The following is a 16,771-nucleotide window of genomic DNA, read 5'->3' as shown; positions in this document are numbered from 1 at the left end:
AAAAAAAAACAACAACAACAACAACAACCAAATCTGAAGAGCTCAGTCTGTGTACATCAATTTTACATGAAGACTTGTGCACTGAAAATATGGCAGCACAGCTTTTGCCTTTTTTCCCCAAGTGATAAAGGTCAGACTTAGGGCTTCATACATAGTAGGGAAATCCTTATATCTGGATGTGTTCCTGATTGTCCTCATCCATGAATTCCAGTTTAACTGGGTATCAGTTTCTTCCTACACAGTGATTCTAGAATTAAGAACATGTAAATGACATAGCATTCAACTGCAATGCAGGAATTTCTATTAGAGCTTTGACAGGAGTATGTCTGTAAAAAGACTGTTGGGAACCGTGGCAGACACTGGCATAAACCAATATTTCAATAATTAAAAAGTAAGCATTGAGAACACTGGGAAAGCATATTCTGTGTGATGTGCCCCTCTCCCACTGTGACATCCAGTCCCACTTGTTCCCATTCTTTCCAAACTGTGATGCCTGTTATCATGGTCATGAACAGAAATGTATTGCTATTATTCAGGGCGATATTTCTCTTTCTGTGTTTTATTTCATTTAGCACAACACCCAGGAGGTGTTGTTAATTTTATTAAATCTGTAATAGTGCTATATGCCTGAATAGGAAAATAGCTCTTTTCAAAGAAGTGCTCTGAAAAGGATTTCGAATCAAACTATGATCTGTAATTTTCCTTGAATATTTCATATAAAAATAAATAGGTGAAAAAAATATGGCAGCACAGCTTTTACCTTTTTTCCCCAAGTGATAAAGATTAGACTTAGAGCCTCATACATAGTAGGCAAGCAAGCGCTCCTCTACAGAGATGTACCTCCAGCCCATGGTAAATTGTTAGCAACAGTTATAAAAGTTTTAGATAGATAAGCACTCATTCTTCTATATGATACAGAATTTCTATAATGAAAGCAAGTCGTGTTATGAGGAAATAAAAATTTCCCCTCACATATCTCTAAATTATTGCTTCAAACTTGAGGTAGTGAGCATTGCATATTAATCACCAATATTTCAATAATTAAAAAGTAAGCATTGAGAACACTGGGAAAGCATATTCTGTGTGATGTGCCCCACTCCCACTGTGACATCCAGTCCCACTTGTTCCCATTCTTTGCAAACTGTGATGCCTGTTATCATGGTCATTTTCACAGAAATGTATTGCTATTATTCAGGGCAATATTTCTCTTTCTGTGTTTTATTTCATTTAGCACAATATCTGATAGGTCCAAAATGATGGGATTTCATTCTGTTTCAAAAGTGAATACTGTCCCATCATATGTATTATGCTGTCCGATCCATCCAGCCACCAGTGGATACCCACATTCTTTGCATATCTTGGCTACTACAGATAATACTGTAAAGAGCATGGGAAGGCACATATCCTTACAGCTTGGTAACTGGTGATTTCATCTCCCTTGGGTATTTATTACACATGGAAGAAGGATTGCTGGGTCCAATGGTAGTTCTATTTCTAATTTCTTTAGGACTTTCTATACAGTTTTCCATAGTGGCTAAAACAATCACCAATCTGCTTTTCCAACAACAATGCACAAGATTCCTTTACTTTTACACCTTCACCAGCATTTTTTTGTACTAAGGATGGAATTCAAAGAGCTCTGAGCTACATCTCTAGCCCATTCATCTATCTATCTGTCTATCTATCTATCATCTTTCTAAATAAATATGTGTGTGTGTCATTTGTACATCATTTATCTGTATCTATCATCTGTCTGTCATCTATCATCAATCTATTGTCTATGTTTATATCTATCACCTATCTATCATCTATCTGTCTCTATCACCTATTACCTGTATATCTTTTTTTACGTATTTAGTACAAGGTCAACAGGGTCTTACTACATAGATCAGATTCATAGTGATTGCCCCGTTTTTCAGCTTTCCAAGCGCTGGGATCACAGGCGCTCACCCAGTCTCACTACACCCAGTCTCAGTCGCAGTCTCAGCGCACCCTGGGCGTGGGACCAGTATGGCACGCTGACACTTACATATCTACATATCATCTACCTATCATCTATCATCTATCTCTTATCCATCATATATCTATATATCCTCTACCTATCATCTATCTATCATTTATCTATCTATCTGTAGTCTGAGGCAGGGTCTCCCTAAGTTGTCCAGGCTGGTCTGAAACTTGCAATCCTCCCAGCTCTGACTTCTAAGTAGCTGAGATTAGAGCTCTCACCAACATCTGTTACATCTTGTCTTTTGGTATTAGCCATTTGCAACCTTGTGAGGGAGCAACTCGAATACACAGAGAGGGAGCAAGGGAGCGAGAGAGAGAATATTAAACACTTACTGCATGAGGGAAGAACAGGCAGAAAAAGTAGGGAATCTTGTTCCCACGACAGCATAACTATGCAGAATGACCTATTGCTTTATTACTGTAATGATTTTACTACCTACATCACCCCAAAATGTCATGTTGTAAACCTCTACATTACCCCACAATGTCGTGTTTTTACAACATTGGGTTGTACTGTCATGCTGAGGTTTGTTTTTGTTTTGGTTTGGGTTTTTTTGAAGTAAAAATTCACTCTAAGAGATAATATCCAAAACATGATTTTACCAATTTTACCTCTGGAGCCAAAGCACACAAGCAACGAGATTAAAAATAAACTTACATGACCCATTCCCTTCTTAGAAAAGAAATATCTACCCCCACAGTACTAATGAGCAGCCAAACTTACTTATCTTCTGCTCAGGTCAACCCATGCCAGCTTGAATGCCAACACCAAGAGCCATGAGCTCTTGATAGAAGACACTGGCAGGACATGATTACTACATAAGTAATGTCAAGAGCAACAGTGTGGAAATCGCTGCCCAGATGGATCTCCCAGCTCTCGCCTGTAGCACCTAAATGACTCTTATTTATCAGGCCACTGGCCTTCTATGCTCGGCACATGATATACAATATGTGTTTAATTTCACTGCAAAGCTACAATTAAGTACTCTCCCTCTCTTTTACACATAGGGGCATAATGCTCCAGAGCTTGCCCAACATCCCAGAGCTACACCACGTCAGCCAGACTCGGAACCCAGGTCTGACTTCACAGCTTATACTGTTTATGACAAGAGCACATATCAGGTCTATATGGCCATGTCCTAGAGTTCTTCGGCCCACTCTTAACATCTCCGACTTCCTCTCTCATTCTTCAGGTTTCAGCTGAACTATCACCTGTCCCTGACCATGCCATCTTAGTGCAGCCTCACTCCTTCTCTTCCATATGCCACCCATTATAGTCTGTTACCATCTAGTTAATTATCTGCTTACTTTCTGAATGCCTGCTTGGAAGGAGAGCTTGGTAACAGAAGGTTCTTTAACTCTCTTGATTGCTGTGGTGCTGTCAGTGCCCTGGAAGATGCTCTGTAAGCACTTGGTAAATTTGCAGGAAGTGGAGTGCATTGGTTTTGTCTAGGACATCTTCATGCAGGTGTGAGCTAATGTTCGTGTCTCAGTCCATGTCTATAGAATACTATATGGGCTCAAATAGAGATAAAGATACTGGAAGCAAAGATGTCCCTCAGCCCTGGACCTCTTGGCTGTAGCTACTGACAGTGAACATCAGAGATCTGCTTTTCAGGGCTTCTCTGACTGGTGGGAGGTTCAACACACAATAAGTTTAACTGCTACAGTGAGCTTCCAGGTTTTGTACGAGCTGAATGTTGAGGTTTTAAAACTGTACTCCAAGAAGTTCCAGGACTTTAGAGAGGAGTTTTGAAGTCTTCAACAGAGAAAGAGAAATGACCATGGAACATAACTGTAAAAAGCTCTAAACCCACCCCCCATTTCTCCTCAACTAGGGAAGCTTTACTTCTATGTGACTTTTATAGTTACCTGAATGGATAGTGTCCCCCAAATTTATGCCCACCTAGCACGTCAGAATCTTAGTTGCAAATAGGATCTTGTTAGATTTATTTAGCTTAAATGAGGCTACTCAGAATAGAATGGGCCCTAACTCTAACTCCTGACATCCCTACATGAAGAGGAAAGAACATGCACAGACATGCAGAAAGTAGCACGTTAGAAAGGAGGCAGAGGCTACAGGGTCACACCCGCAACACAAGAAACATCAAAGAACCTGGCAACCACCAGAATCTGGCAGAGAAGCAGAGAAGAGATCCTCCCACAGAGCCTCCAGGAAAACACTGAGCAAGCTAGTACCTTGGCCATGAGACTTCTCTGGCTTCCAAAATAATGAGATACTATATATAAACTTCACATAAGATGCAGTTGTAAAACTGTTTTGCTTATTTTTAAATGATTAAAAACTTCACTGGGATAGATCCTCGTTTATTCATCTATGTGATCAATCCCCATCTAGTCCATGCCAGCTCTGGCTTCTGTCCTAAGTCACTTGCCCTGAAGTAGTTGACATTTCTTTACCAATGGGACTGGTTTACCCATCATCACCACCACCAAGGTACCAGAGCCTCCCGGCTGCTTCCTACAAGAGCTTCCCAAGTGACTTGCATGTTAATGGCCCCAGAAGCACCCTTGCATTCGTTTTTAGCTCTTGGAGTCTAGATACCTCTGAGGCCAACTTTGGCCAGCAGCCTGAGGAGAGGCAGAAGAACGTCATAGTCAGGAGAAGGTGTCCTCGAGGTATCCACAAAGGTCTTCAGGAGAGCTTCACTGCCACCCTTGCTGATCATGTAGTGAATCCTCCGGTCCGTGCCTGGGGAAAACCAGAGGACAGATGAGCCACAAGTGATAACCCTCACTTTCCTTAGAGCAGGCCTCAGACCTAACAGTACGAGTTTGAGCTAAGATTGGTTCATTTCACCCTAGAAACCGAACTTATGTAGTTCTTCACACAGCCTACGTCAAAGTTATGATAGCAGGTGAGGGGAAGGTAATATGAGACTTTTATAGGTAAACAGCTGCATCTAGAGACCATACTCGTAAGTGAAATAAACCTGACCCACATGAACAAACATCATATTGATTCACTGTGTAAAGAACCTGAAAGAGTAAATAAAATCCAAATGGTACAATAGATACTGTGAGGAGAAAGAAACTGCTCAAAAGGAAAGAACAATAGGGATAAGGGAAAGAAAAAAGAAAGGAAAGGAAAGGAAAGGAAAGGAAAGGAAAGGAAAGGAAAGGAAAGGAAAGGAAAGGAAAGGAAAGGAAAGGGAGAAAAGAAGATAGATAGATAGATAGATAGATAGATAGATAGATAGATAGATATAGATATAGAGATAGATAGATAGATAGATAGATAGATATCCCCATATGATAGCTAAGATAATTATACTATTAATTTTTGTTTATTGAGAGAAAAAGTGAAATATATGAGCAGTTACATGTTTTCCTTTTTATTTATTTTTTTGTATTTTAGGACAAGGTCTACAGGTTCTCACTGTGTAGATCAGACTGGTAGTGATCCTTCTGTTTACAGCATCCCAAGTGCTGGGATTACAGGTGCACACCACAACACCCAGTCTCAATTGCTGTCTCAAGGCATCCTGGGGACAGGGCTGGCACAGCAGGCCTGGGGATTAAACACCCGGCCCCTGCATCTGCCTAAGCGGGTACTTTAATCCACTAAGCTATTTGGCTGGCCCTAAGAAGTTACACATTTTCGTCTGCAACCATTGTAACAAGTGGAGCCTAGAGTCCATTTCCCAGATAATGCATCACATCTTCACTGAGATGTGTGCACTTGTATGTATGTGTGTGTCTATGGATAGGCATATTGGCTTATGTATCACCATGTACATAATGTCTACCTGCTGCAAGCTTGAATCATTAGCAGCAGCACTGGGATGACAGATTATCTGGAATTATTTTATTGAAGGTATGATTTTCTGATGCTGATCCTCAGTGACTGATGGGAAACAAATATTGAAAACACTGGAGTAATCCCTTAAGGAACCAAGGTCTGATTGACCTTTACAACATATTTTGAGGAGCTTCTGGACAAAGGTTGAAATAGTGATCTTTCTACCTAAGAAGAGTTCTGAACAGGCACTTTTCCCTCTTTCTCAAGGATGAGCTAAATAAAAAGTAGTGATTACATTGCAACTTGGAAAGAAACCTGCTTGATGTAACCAAGGTAGGCAACAAAGAGGAATCTTATCAAAGAAGATCTTTTAATTTTTTTCATCTTAATGAAAAATAACATCCAAGGATGGAAAGGAGGGCAAGAGGGGACAGAGGGGGGAAAGGGGAGGGGAGGAGGAAGGGAAGAAGAGAGAGAAGAAAGGAAGAGAGAGGAAGGGAAGGAGAGAGGGAGAAGGAAGCAATTACCACCTGTATCAGAGGGAAAACTATAGGTTTAATTCCTAGCATCATATCAGAGGATAAGTGACTTCACCTCCATAGGGAATTTCACTGAAAAACTCTGCAAGGAAATTGCCCAGCCAGTGGTGGGCAGCATAATGGAAAAAATATCAACCTAATGGGACCCATTATGAGAAACTGCAGAATACCTACCCAGCTACTAACTTTCTCCTAAGTGTCAGTCACCACAGGGTAGGAGACAAGACTGAAGAGCCCAGGGATGTTCCATATCTCATCACTTCAGTGTGATTCCATCTTCCATCAGCAACTCAAGCTACAGCGATCCCAGCCACATGGGATCCTAAACAGCCCACAACCACAGTACAGTCAGATGAGAATGCAGCATACTTACTCACCTACAGAGAGGAGATCTCCAAGGAGCTGGAGGATGGTCAGGATGGCAGCCTTGTCTGAGGAGCTCTGCAATGAGAAGACAGGTAACCATCTTAAAGAGGCACTCAAGAGGAAGGAGGTGGTGTGATTAGGGATGCCCAGCGAAGAGGCAGGAACATGATTTCTCCCACTGAGAAAGTCTTCCTAAGTGAAAGGATGGACAAAGGGGGCTCGCCTTAAGTAATAACAAAATTGGCTGCCTGAGCTTGGAGGCACTGGAGCCATACCTTCCATACTTAGCCTTCAGGAACTCTCTCCGAGGATCAGTCCTGTAGTTAAATCAGCAAGATACACAGTAAGCATCAATAAGCAACATAGAAAGGGCAAGAAATGGGGCTTTGTGGGACAAGTTGGTACAAATATAGGTTACTGCAGTAGGTGTGGACTGGTTTTAAATTCAGGGCACAGGGAAAAAACCGAAATCCACCAAAATGTTCTGATGCTAATACTTTCTTTGGCAGAAAGGACGGAATTTGATTTTCTCAACTGAAACCCTAGTAACACCAAATCATATTTGAATAGCATCCTAAGGGATCTTTGCAATACTTGACACTCTAACCTTGCTATACAGATGAAAGAATGTGGGTACATGCAGTAAATTTGCCAAAACCCCAAGTCAATGCATACAGCAAACACAGAAATAAAAGCCAGTCTATCTAGACCAATGATACCCCAAAACCTATATCAACAGTTCTTACATACTGAGAAATTTTTATAATGGTTTTTTAAAAAAAAGCCTTCATCTTCCCATTAGTAGGATTCATGCTCCTCATCTGCTTCAAAGACCTCACCAACTCCCTGTTACACATAGAATAGTGTCTGATCTCACTAATAGGTTTGCCAGAATTCTTCATGACCTTGACCTTTATTGTCTCTAAATTCCTGATTCACTTCCATTTCCTTGCCCAAAATGTGTTTCAGCAACATGGGACTACTTTTCTATTTCTTGTTTTGTCTCTTTCATAATACTGCTTCCTCTTCCTGCAGGTGTTTTCCTTGCCTCTCAGCCTGGTCAACATTGGCACATGCCTCAAGTGCACGATGGTCCTGGAGATCCACCACCACCTCTAAGCTTGGTCTAGGATCCTTTCTGTCTTCCCATCACTCTAATCTCAGCTCTGACAGCACACTTACCACATGGTTTTAAAATCAAGGTGCAATCCATGCCCACTGGATACCAAAATTTTTAAAGAGAGGACTAAGTTTTGTGCATGTCTATATTCCTGGCATCTGGCACAAGAAATGTTTGAGAGAAAACATACAATAATCATTTGTTAAGTGGAACTGAACCCACCCGTGGGACACACTGAGACTGGGCATGGTGGCATGCACCTGAAACCTTAGCACTTGGGAGGCTGAAAACAGGAGGATCACTGGGAGCCCAAGCTGTGTAGTGAGACCCTGTAGATCACATACTAAGCACATTTTTTAAAAAAAGAAATGGAACTGGACCATGCTCTCTGGTCAGCACATATACTAAAATTGGAACAATACAGAGATTAGCATGGCCTCTGCACAAGGAACTATACTAAATAAAAGAGAACTCAGAGGGATTCTTGAAGTCCAGTAGAATCCACAAGACATAGTGGTGAACACACTTTCTTCATTCTAGAGCTTACGATCTTTCAGGAGGACATACTCCACCCAGGCAACTTACCACAGCCCTAAATGTAAGGGGTCAGAAAAATACTCCAAAAGAATTGAGACAAATATTTTAATATTATATTGATGCAACAAAGTTTATGACAAAGCAATATTGAAAAGAAACTCAGTAAGTTCTATTCTCGGTAGGATAAGGTCTGTTGAGATCTCTAGGCACTTACCAAGAGACAAGTGTGTCATCTGACATTTTTTCCAGCAGGAGCTTTGGCCTATCCAGGACAACTGCAACATGCACTATGCTAATGCCACTCATCAAAGTTGTGTTGAATATTAATATAAGATACAATATTATTCTCCAAATTCCCAAATCCATGTCTCCCTCCAATCCCCACCAGACACACACATACGCAATGTTGGTACCTTCTACTCCTTAGCCACCAAATGCTGGAAACAAGAAAACCAAGAGGGGCCAGGAAGTAGATCTATCATTCTGAGAAGTTTCCAGGACTCCAGACTTTTAGGAGCAGCCCTAGATATGATTCACAATAGAAAACACAACCCCTGAAATGTTTTACCTTGACCAACGCTGATATTTATGGATTAATGCCCAGCATACCCCATCATTGTGTGAAGAGGAAAAGAGGTAAAAGTCTTTTGTAGGGCTGTGAAAATGTTGCATAACTTTTAAAATGTCATACTCATTCCCTAATTCTAAATAATATGCAAGAAAAATAACAGATGAGATAGACATGACAAAAGAGAAAGAGGAAAAAGAAAAGCTAATAAGGTAGACACTGATTGAAGGGGAATAAAAGATGGAGGTTTCATTTCCTTTCATTCAATCATTCATGCATTCACACTGCAAGCATCCACTGGAAATCATCTGTGTTCCAGTCACCAGATGAAGCTGTGAGGCTACAAACTGATCAAAACACAATCTGCTGCTCTGAGGCTCGAGGCCTGGCTGAGGATGGGGGCTGGCCAACCGGAAGGGTCTTGAGTGGGAGGTCCTGTAGCAAGGGCAACAAGGATGCTGGGGGAATCCATGAGGGGGCATCTGACCCAGTCAGGTTCATGAGTGATGAACTGGAGAGACACCTGAATAGGAAGTAGGGGAAGTTGTTCCAGTAATGCTGCAGCCCTGTGTGCCTGGAGGGAGGCATGGCAGGGCATGGTGACATGAAGAGATGAATCTGCATCTAGTATGACTGGACTGGAGAATGTGGTTGGGGAAAGGAATTGGGAAGTCTTGTCCATGAGAACTGGATCTTATTCATTTCTGTATTGCTATCTCCTAATATGTAACAATCTGTATATTTTATTGAATTAATTTCTCCAGCTAACGAACTGCTGCTTTATTACCGTGCCCATTAAGATTCTCTGAGAACTGTATTGTCTTACACGCTTCTGTCGTATCTTCCAGCACATTACAAAACCAGCCATATAGTACCCACAATCACCAGCCCTTCTTGTGACCTGTGAGCAGAAATACAGGATGCACACACATGAACCATTACCCTGTAGTTACTTCCATTGCCATTTACTTAAAAGAAAAGAAGTCCAGTGCCGAAGGAAGGCACAGTCCCTCTTCCCTGCACAGAGAATACCCTATCGTCCATCTCTGTAAAGTCTTCCTGGTTTTTACATAATTAATTTAAAGACAGGAATGACTTCAAATCAATGACTCCAGACCAGGGAAAGAGAACTAAGTGAAAGTATACTAGGGAAATCTGACAATCATTTGTCTCTAGAAATAAAACACACATACACACATGTGCACGTTGGCACACACTCATACACAGACAGACACACATATACACACACACGCGTGCGCACACACACACACACACACACACACACAGGACCACAGAGCAAAACCAAAGAAAAAAATCAAAACAAACTTTCTCTCTCTCTCTCTTTTTTTTGAACACTTATATTATGACGTGATCCTGAATCCCATGTGACCGTGTTAAGCCAACAGATCAACTATGGAACCCCATATCTGTGAACCATCAGACAGGTGAAATAATAAATATCCCCACTCTTAAAAGCCACATTTAGTTGGGTAGTTCCTTACTGAGTTAAGTGTGACAGATTTCTCAGAAGAAAATTTGACACCACTATATGCCCTCTTTGAAAGCATTATGGTCTTAATAGAAAAGAAATTGATTTTGCAAACTACACAGCCAGTTCACCAAGACAAGCCTGTCATCCCAAAGAAAAGAAGAGATAGTATCTTTGTACAGATGTTGAGCTCCTGGTGCTCTCGCTCAGTCCTGAGCCAGAACGCATCAGCACAATATCGTTTTTCTTTAAATAAAAATTATAACTGTCAGTGGTGAAAAAAATACCCCGCAAAGTCTCAACTGGCATTAATTTATACACTGCTATATTTCCATAAATATTTTACACTATTTAGAAGAAAAACACAAAGCCGTTATCTCACCCACAGTAATAATAAATGAGCAATTAAAGAAGGCAGGATGTGATGTGCCTCGATTTTCCTTTAATGATCCTTTTAAATGAATCATTGACTAATCCCCTGTTGTTTAAGACTTTCCTATTAAAAAATGGATCTGCCAGGCTTTCAGGGAGAGGCAAGCAGTTGGAAGAGCAAATGGCATCTTTCACAGACAGTGGGTTCTGCGTTGCAATTTGCTTATATACTGTTTCACATTTGTCCCTCCCTTGCTTTTAAATCGTCTGTATCTCCCCATTGCCTTCCTCCTGACTCCTGACATGGGATCTAAATAAAATCCTTCATGTGGCTCTGCCTTGAAGGTGCATCTCTAGCCGCCCCTCTTATCCCACTATTGAACATGTCTACTACACAGGACCAGTTACTGTGGCCAAAAGCACCATGGATAGCTGGAAAGATATTTTGTGCATGATGACACTGTTGAAGTATGATTTCTCCTCTTCTTTTAAAGTTCTAATTCTCCCTCTATACAGTTTTGCAGCTAACTTGCCTCCCAGCACCCACTACTCAATAGTAACACACATTTGCAGACCCTGGGAAACACACACCTCCAAAGAGTGCCGTTCATAAAAGACTATGGCATGATGGGGTGCTCACAGGCAGTACAATGCCTGGCCTCTCCACAAACAGAATTATTTGCCTTACATTTTGTTTTCCAGCAACACATTATACATACCTTTTATTAGAATTCTCACTAGATTCTAGTTACTTTCTTATCTCCTTATACTGGTTGTTTACCAGTAACAAATTGACCTAAAACTTAATGCTTCAAATAATAGCCTTTTCATTATATTTCTTGATTTTTGTGGCTAGGGATATAGGGCATGCCCTGACTTTGTTATACTTCTGCTTTCTATGGTATCAAGTAAGATCAAAAAATGGCACTCAAGCAGCAAAGTCACTGGCATAGAGGATCAATGATGGTTTCACTCACATGTCTTCTGGTGTGGTAGTGATGGCCAGAGGACTGGAACCACCTGATACTATTAATCAAAATAGCCACACATGTCCATTCCAGCCCAAAAGCCTTAAGGTACTTAAACTTCTTGTGTAGCGTCTGGCTTCCCCCAGGGCAAGCATCCTAAGGAACTAGATAGAAGTTTCAAGTCTTCACTTGATTTCACACCTGCTGCATCATGTTTGTTATTCAAGTCATTGGTACCATCTACATTCAGTGGAGGAGCATTAGAATCCACCACACAACTGAAGGAGAAAAACAGAATTTGCAGCCGTATTTCATTTTCCAAATTTCTTTTAAATAATGAGATTCTTTAGGTTCAGAATTTTCACTCATTCCTATTGGTATCTCAGACTATAGCATGGAGGCTTGCATAGAGTATGTACTCAGAAAACTACGGAATGGGATGGAAAGGGATGGAATCAGATGGGATGGGATGGGATGGGATGGGATGGGATGGTATAGAAGATAGGGTAGGATAGGGTAGGATAGGGTAGGGTAAGGTAGAATAGAGTAGGGTAGGGTAGGATGGGGTGGTCTGGGTGGGGTGGGATGGGTGGGGTGGGGTGGAGTGGAGTGGGATGGGATGGGATAGGATGGGATCTAATCGAATTGAATGGAATCGAATCAAAACTTAACAGGAAACCTGTCAGAGCACTGTTATCCTGTTCTCCTTGATGCCAGAAATTACCTTAAAGATTGTACCAGGGAGACTATGTCATAGAAATGTATATAGTTCCCATATCAGTACTCTGTCAATCTAGTAATTAAGCAAACAAATAATAAAGGCCTACTATGTGCCAACCACTTTGTTTATAAATAGACACTATATCATCATTACAGTCTTCATGAAGGGGAAAAATATCTTATGTATCTTGAAGCAGAACTCCTGCTACCACAAAAATAGAAAGCTCCGTTCCCACAGATTGAAAGAACAAGCCGATGAATTTTTAATTCTCTGCCTCTACAGAAGAACATAACATCTTCCAAATGCATAAGCCAAGAGCACAGGACACAGTTCATAGCCCAAGAAAACCACATTGCCAAAATAAATTTGTTCTTCCAGTCATGCAGTTTGGACATGCACTCATTGGTTAAATAAAAGACATTATTAAATTTGGAGTTAGTAATGAATGACTGAAAGAGCACTAATCACAAGTTTCAATTACTAGAAATTGTGATAATCCTAAAAAATGGTGACCAGCCATGCTCTCTTTACACAAGAGAAAACAGGCAGTGACTGCATTATTAGAAATTTAGGTAGAAGAAAAAATTTTCCAGTTGAGGGCAAAGTTAAGCCATAAGAAAGATGTGTTTGAGAAGAACATAAACTGACATATCTAAGTATAAAATGAAATAAATTTGTCCCAATATATGTTTGAGGGGAAGTAGTGAGGGGCAAAGCAAAGTCTACCGTGCTACAATTACAGAAGCTAGGTGATGGGTAATGTGGTTTTACAAAGAAACATTTACAAATAAAATAAATGATATACAATATGTTCAGGCTAGAGTGCCTTAGATGGAACCTTTAAAGTGATCAGTTGCACTGGATATATTTCCTCCTCATTCTCATGCCCCAGAACTTAACAAATGTCCTAACTGTGTCATGAATCTTAAATAATTCATTGTTAAGGTCATCCACAATCCCTCCTGGTTGAAAAGTGTGTCTAAGGTCAAGCATCAGGTAAAGATGGAATGTGGTCCATTTCTCATTTAGCACGTATTTGTTAAGGACTTACTTTGTACCTGGTACTTCGCTAAGTACTGGGGCTATCATAACTTGCTTAAATATATACAGTCCTTATGCTCATAGAGCTTCCAAGGTATCTAAGGAAGCAAATACAGTCTCTCAAACACATGTATGGTGCAGGTGTTAGGTATTTTGTTCTAGTGATAGGAAAGGTGATATAGTACCCATGAGTTAGATGCATTTATTAGTACAATGCTGTAAGGAACTGAGTCTTACAGAAGTTATAGATAGCTTTATGCCTATCTGAATTAAAAGCACCTCCTTTACCACCTCTTATCTCTCTCTCCTCCCCTTGTTGTCTTCCTGTTTCCTTTTTCCTCTCTCTCTCTCTCTCTCTCTCTCTCTCTCTCTCTCTCTCTCTCTCTCTCTCTCTGCCTCAGGCTCAATGACCTCCTCCATGCCCTTCAGTTTGACAGTGTTTCTTCCAGACATAAAACTTTGTACATTCCTCTCCTTTTGTCCTGAGCATCTTCCTTCCCATCTTCTTCTAGGTGATTCTTGCTTATTGATGAGCCACAACGCAACTCATTCATGTGAAATAAAAAGCTATTTGATGGTCATGTGGTACAATAAACCCAGGCATTCATCAGCAAAAGCAATTTTACATGTGTTTTACATGTAAGTTGTGTTGGCTCACAACTTCAGTGGATGCAGTCCATGGTTGGTTGGCTGCAAGACAAACACAGCACAGTAGAAGAGAAGGCCTTGTATATGGCGGCCACATTCATGGCAGTCAAGAAGCCAAGAAAGACAGGTAGAAACCTAGGGAAAAAATATCCTCTCCAGGTCACTCCCCCACTAATACACCTCCTTCAACTAAGTCTTACCTGCTAACAGCATAGTTAGTGATGAACTCATAAGCAGATTAACCCATGATCCAATCACTTCCAACTGCTCTGATTCTGAACATGTTAAGCTTTTGGGGAACATTATAGATCTCTGCCTTAACAAGTACACTTGGGTTAGAACTACCATAACAGATGCAAAAGCACTTACCTCACTGTCTGGGTCAGAATAAATGTCCAACAAAATATTGGTAAATAAATATGACCACCTAGACAAAAAGTGAAGATGCTAAAAGTAAGTCTGAACGTCCTTGAAGACATATTTTCCTGGATCAACTTACCATTCAGGTCATGATGTTCCCAGTTTAGCTGAATACTCCTAAGGAGTTGGAGGGGGGGGAAATGTAACAGTAAAAATAAAAAAACAAAGAGGGTGAAACTGCACCCTCTGGCAGAAGCAATTGGGACTTCTATGCTTCACTGTTTATGCCCAGCACCTGTGTAATCACACAGCAAACAGTAAAGTCTCTCAGTCATAATAATAACAATACTATTCAACAGCATCCTATCACTGATAGAGTCTCTGATTTCTTTTAAATGGCATTCATTGTAAAGCAGGCTCCGTCTCTATCCTAGGAAGACTATGATGTCTTTCCAAAGAACAGTTGATACGAAACTTGCAGGTTAGAATTAAGGAGTACTGAAAAGAAGTGCCAAATGCCTTTCATCTCTTCTGAATAGACTTGAAACACAGGAACTAAATAACACTTTCAAGTGACTGCCATCCAACGCTCAGTGCCAACACTAAGGGAGTGAGCTGCCCCCTTCCTACCTCAACCAGCAGCTGCCATACACTGCCATGATCCTGTCTGAAACCATCACCTGTAAAATATAATGACCACTGTAAACTCAGCCTTAGGTGACTCTGCCCTGCCTCTGCAAGGCCGCTGAACCAACTACTTTTCAAGACCTTCATTCCCAAGATGCAGACAGATGCCCTTTTCCATGTTCTCTAGCCAACCTACTCTTAGCATAGCTGATATAAAGAAGATCTATGATGTAGGAAATGTCTAACCCTGGAAGTTCCCAGGGAAATTTTCCATTTCAGAGATTACTGTCATCTCATGAGTACTCTACCACTTGGGTAACACCACTAGGTGAGGAGATAATGACCTTCCTTACTGAAATTTGAAAAGCTATTTTGCAGCAATATTCTGCATGACTTGAGAGTTAAGAAATTGGCATCAGGGTATGAATTGTCATTCCATATAGTCAACAAAATTGTAATTATTGCTACATATTAGTCTGCATTGTTTGAGTCATGTAGACTTACTTACACCTCAAAACAAAATTTTCACCTTATAATTTAGATATGATTATTCCTATGGCCTTAATGAGGAAATTGAAACCAGGAGAAATCAAGAATTTTGCATTTTATGAATTGAGTTTCATTTTATGAATTGCAATCTTTGCATTTTATGAATTGAGTTTTAAGACTTGTCAGGTTTGGAAAACATTAGGAAATTCTAAAATAATCAAATTAATATTTCTTTTGTGGAAAGAAATTATTATTTCATGTGGATCCAAAGTGTTATAGTTTTACAACATATCAACAAATGCTTTGTCATGCCTACCATAAAAAGGTGGGATCTATGCTCCTTACCCTTGACTCTTGGCATATCTTGGTAACTCTCTTATGACTGAATACAATACAACACAAGTAACACAGTTTTACTTTCAAAGTTAGGTCATGAAAAGTAATGCAGTTTGAATGGAAAGTTTGAGGAGTAGGTAATAGGTATGGGCCCACTGGCATCTGAAGCCCTAGGGGACCATGTAAGACGACTGATGAATCTGAGGCAGCCCTGCTATAAGGAAGCTCAAATCCCATGGAAAGGCCAGTAAACAGCAAGGGTAGCCAACAGCTGAAATGGGAATCCACTAACATTGACTATTAGTCAAGAGAAAGAAAAATCTTGGATGTGCAGACCAGTGGAGTCTTCAAATAACAATTACTGACAAAAATCACACAGACACCAGACAAGAACTACTTTGTTGAATTCTTTCCAACACAGGACCTATCAAACTGTGCAAAAACTTAAATAATTTCATTAAACCACTGAGAGTAAGATAATTTCTTAAACATCAACAATGAGTAGACCCAGTCCTAGCCCAGGGCCGGTGAGTGTGTGGGAGAGCTTCCAGTTACCCTGTACCGATGGGAACTACAGGTCCCAGCACAGGTGCAGCGTAGGTGAGACCCTCTTCCACCCCCTTGGTATTCCTCCCACCACTCCGCAACACCTCCCCTACCAAGCCTGCCCAGTAGGAATTCCTGCCACGATCCGGGAACCCCCAGATCCAGTACTAGCCCAGGCCCAGTGAGTGTGTGGAAGAGCTTCTGGCTACCCTGCTCAGGTGGGACCTACTGGTCCCAGCCCAGGAGCAGCATGGGTGAAAACCTCTTCCAC

At 40.8% G+C, this 16,771-nt stretch overlaps 1 protein-coding gene and 1 non-coding gene across 4 annotated transcripts in view; one reads left to right on the top strand and one right to left on the bottom strand.

Moving 5' to 3' along the window:
• Positions 1-16,771, bottom strand: part of Agbl1 (ATP/GTP binding protein like 1) — a 958,008-nt gene that overhangs the window by 882,760 nt on the left and 58,477 nt on the right. For all 3 annotated transcript variants that reach the window (XM_023710175.1, XM_023710176.1, XM_023710177.1), the window contains exons 2-3: positions 6,690-6,753; positions 4,577-4,723 (exon numbers count right to left, since the gene is read on the bottom strand). In XM_023710175.1, coding sequence (XP_023565943.1) covers positions 4,577-4,723; positions 6,690-6,753 — 211 coding nt within the window. The remainder of the gene's footprint in view (positions 1-4,576; positions 4,724-6,689; positions 6,754-16,771) is intronic.
• On the top strand, positions 8,180-8,284 carry LOC111816292. Its single transcript, XR_002820723.1, has one exon. It is a non-coding gene; the product is annotated as a U6 spliceosomal RNA (small nuclear RNA).

This window comes from Octodon degus, unplaced genomic scaffold (assembly GCF_000260255.1).
Source record: "Octodon degus isolate 3935 unplaced genomic scaffold, OctDeg1.0 scaffold00002, whole genome shotgun sequence".
Classification (NCBI taxonomy): domain Eukaryota; kingdom Metazoa; phylum Chordata; class Mammalia; order Rodentia; family Octodontidae; genus Octodon; species Octodon degus.
This window is presented reverse-complemented; position numbering and strand designations above follow the sequence as displayed.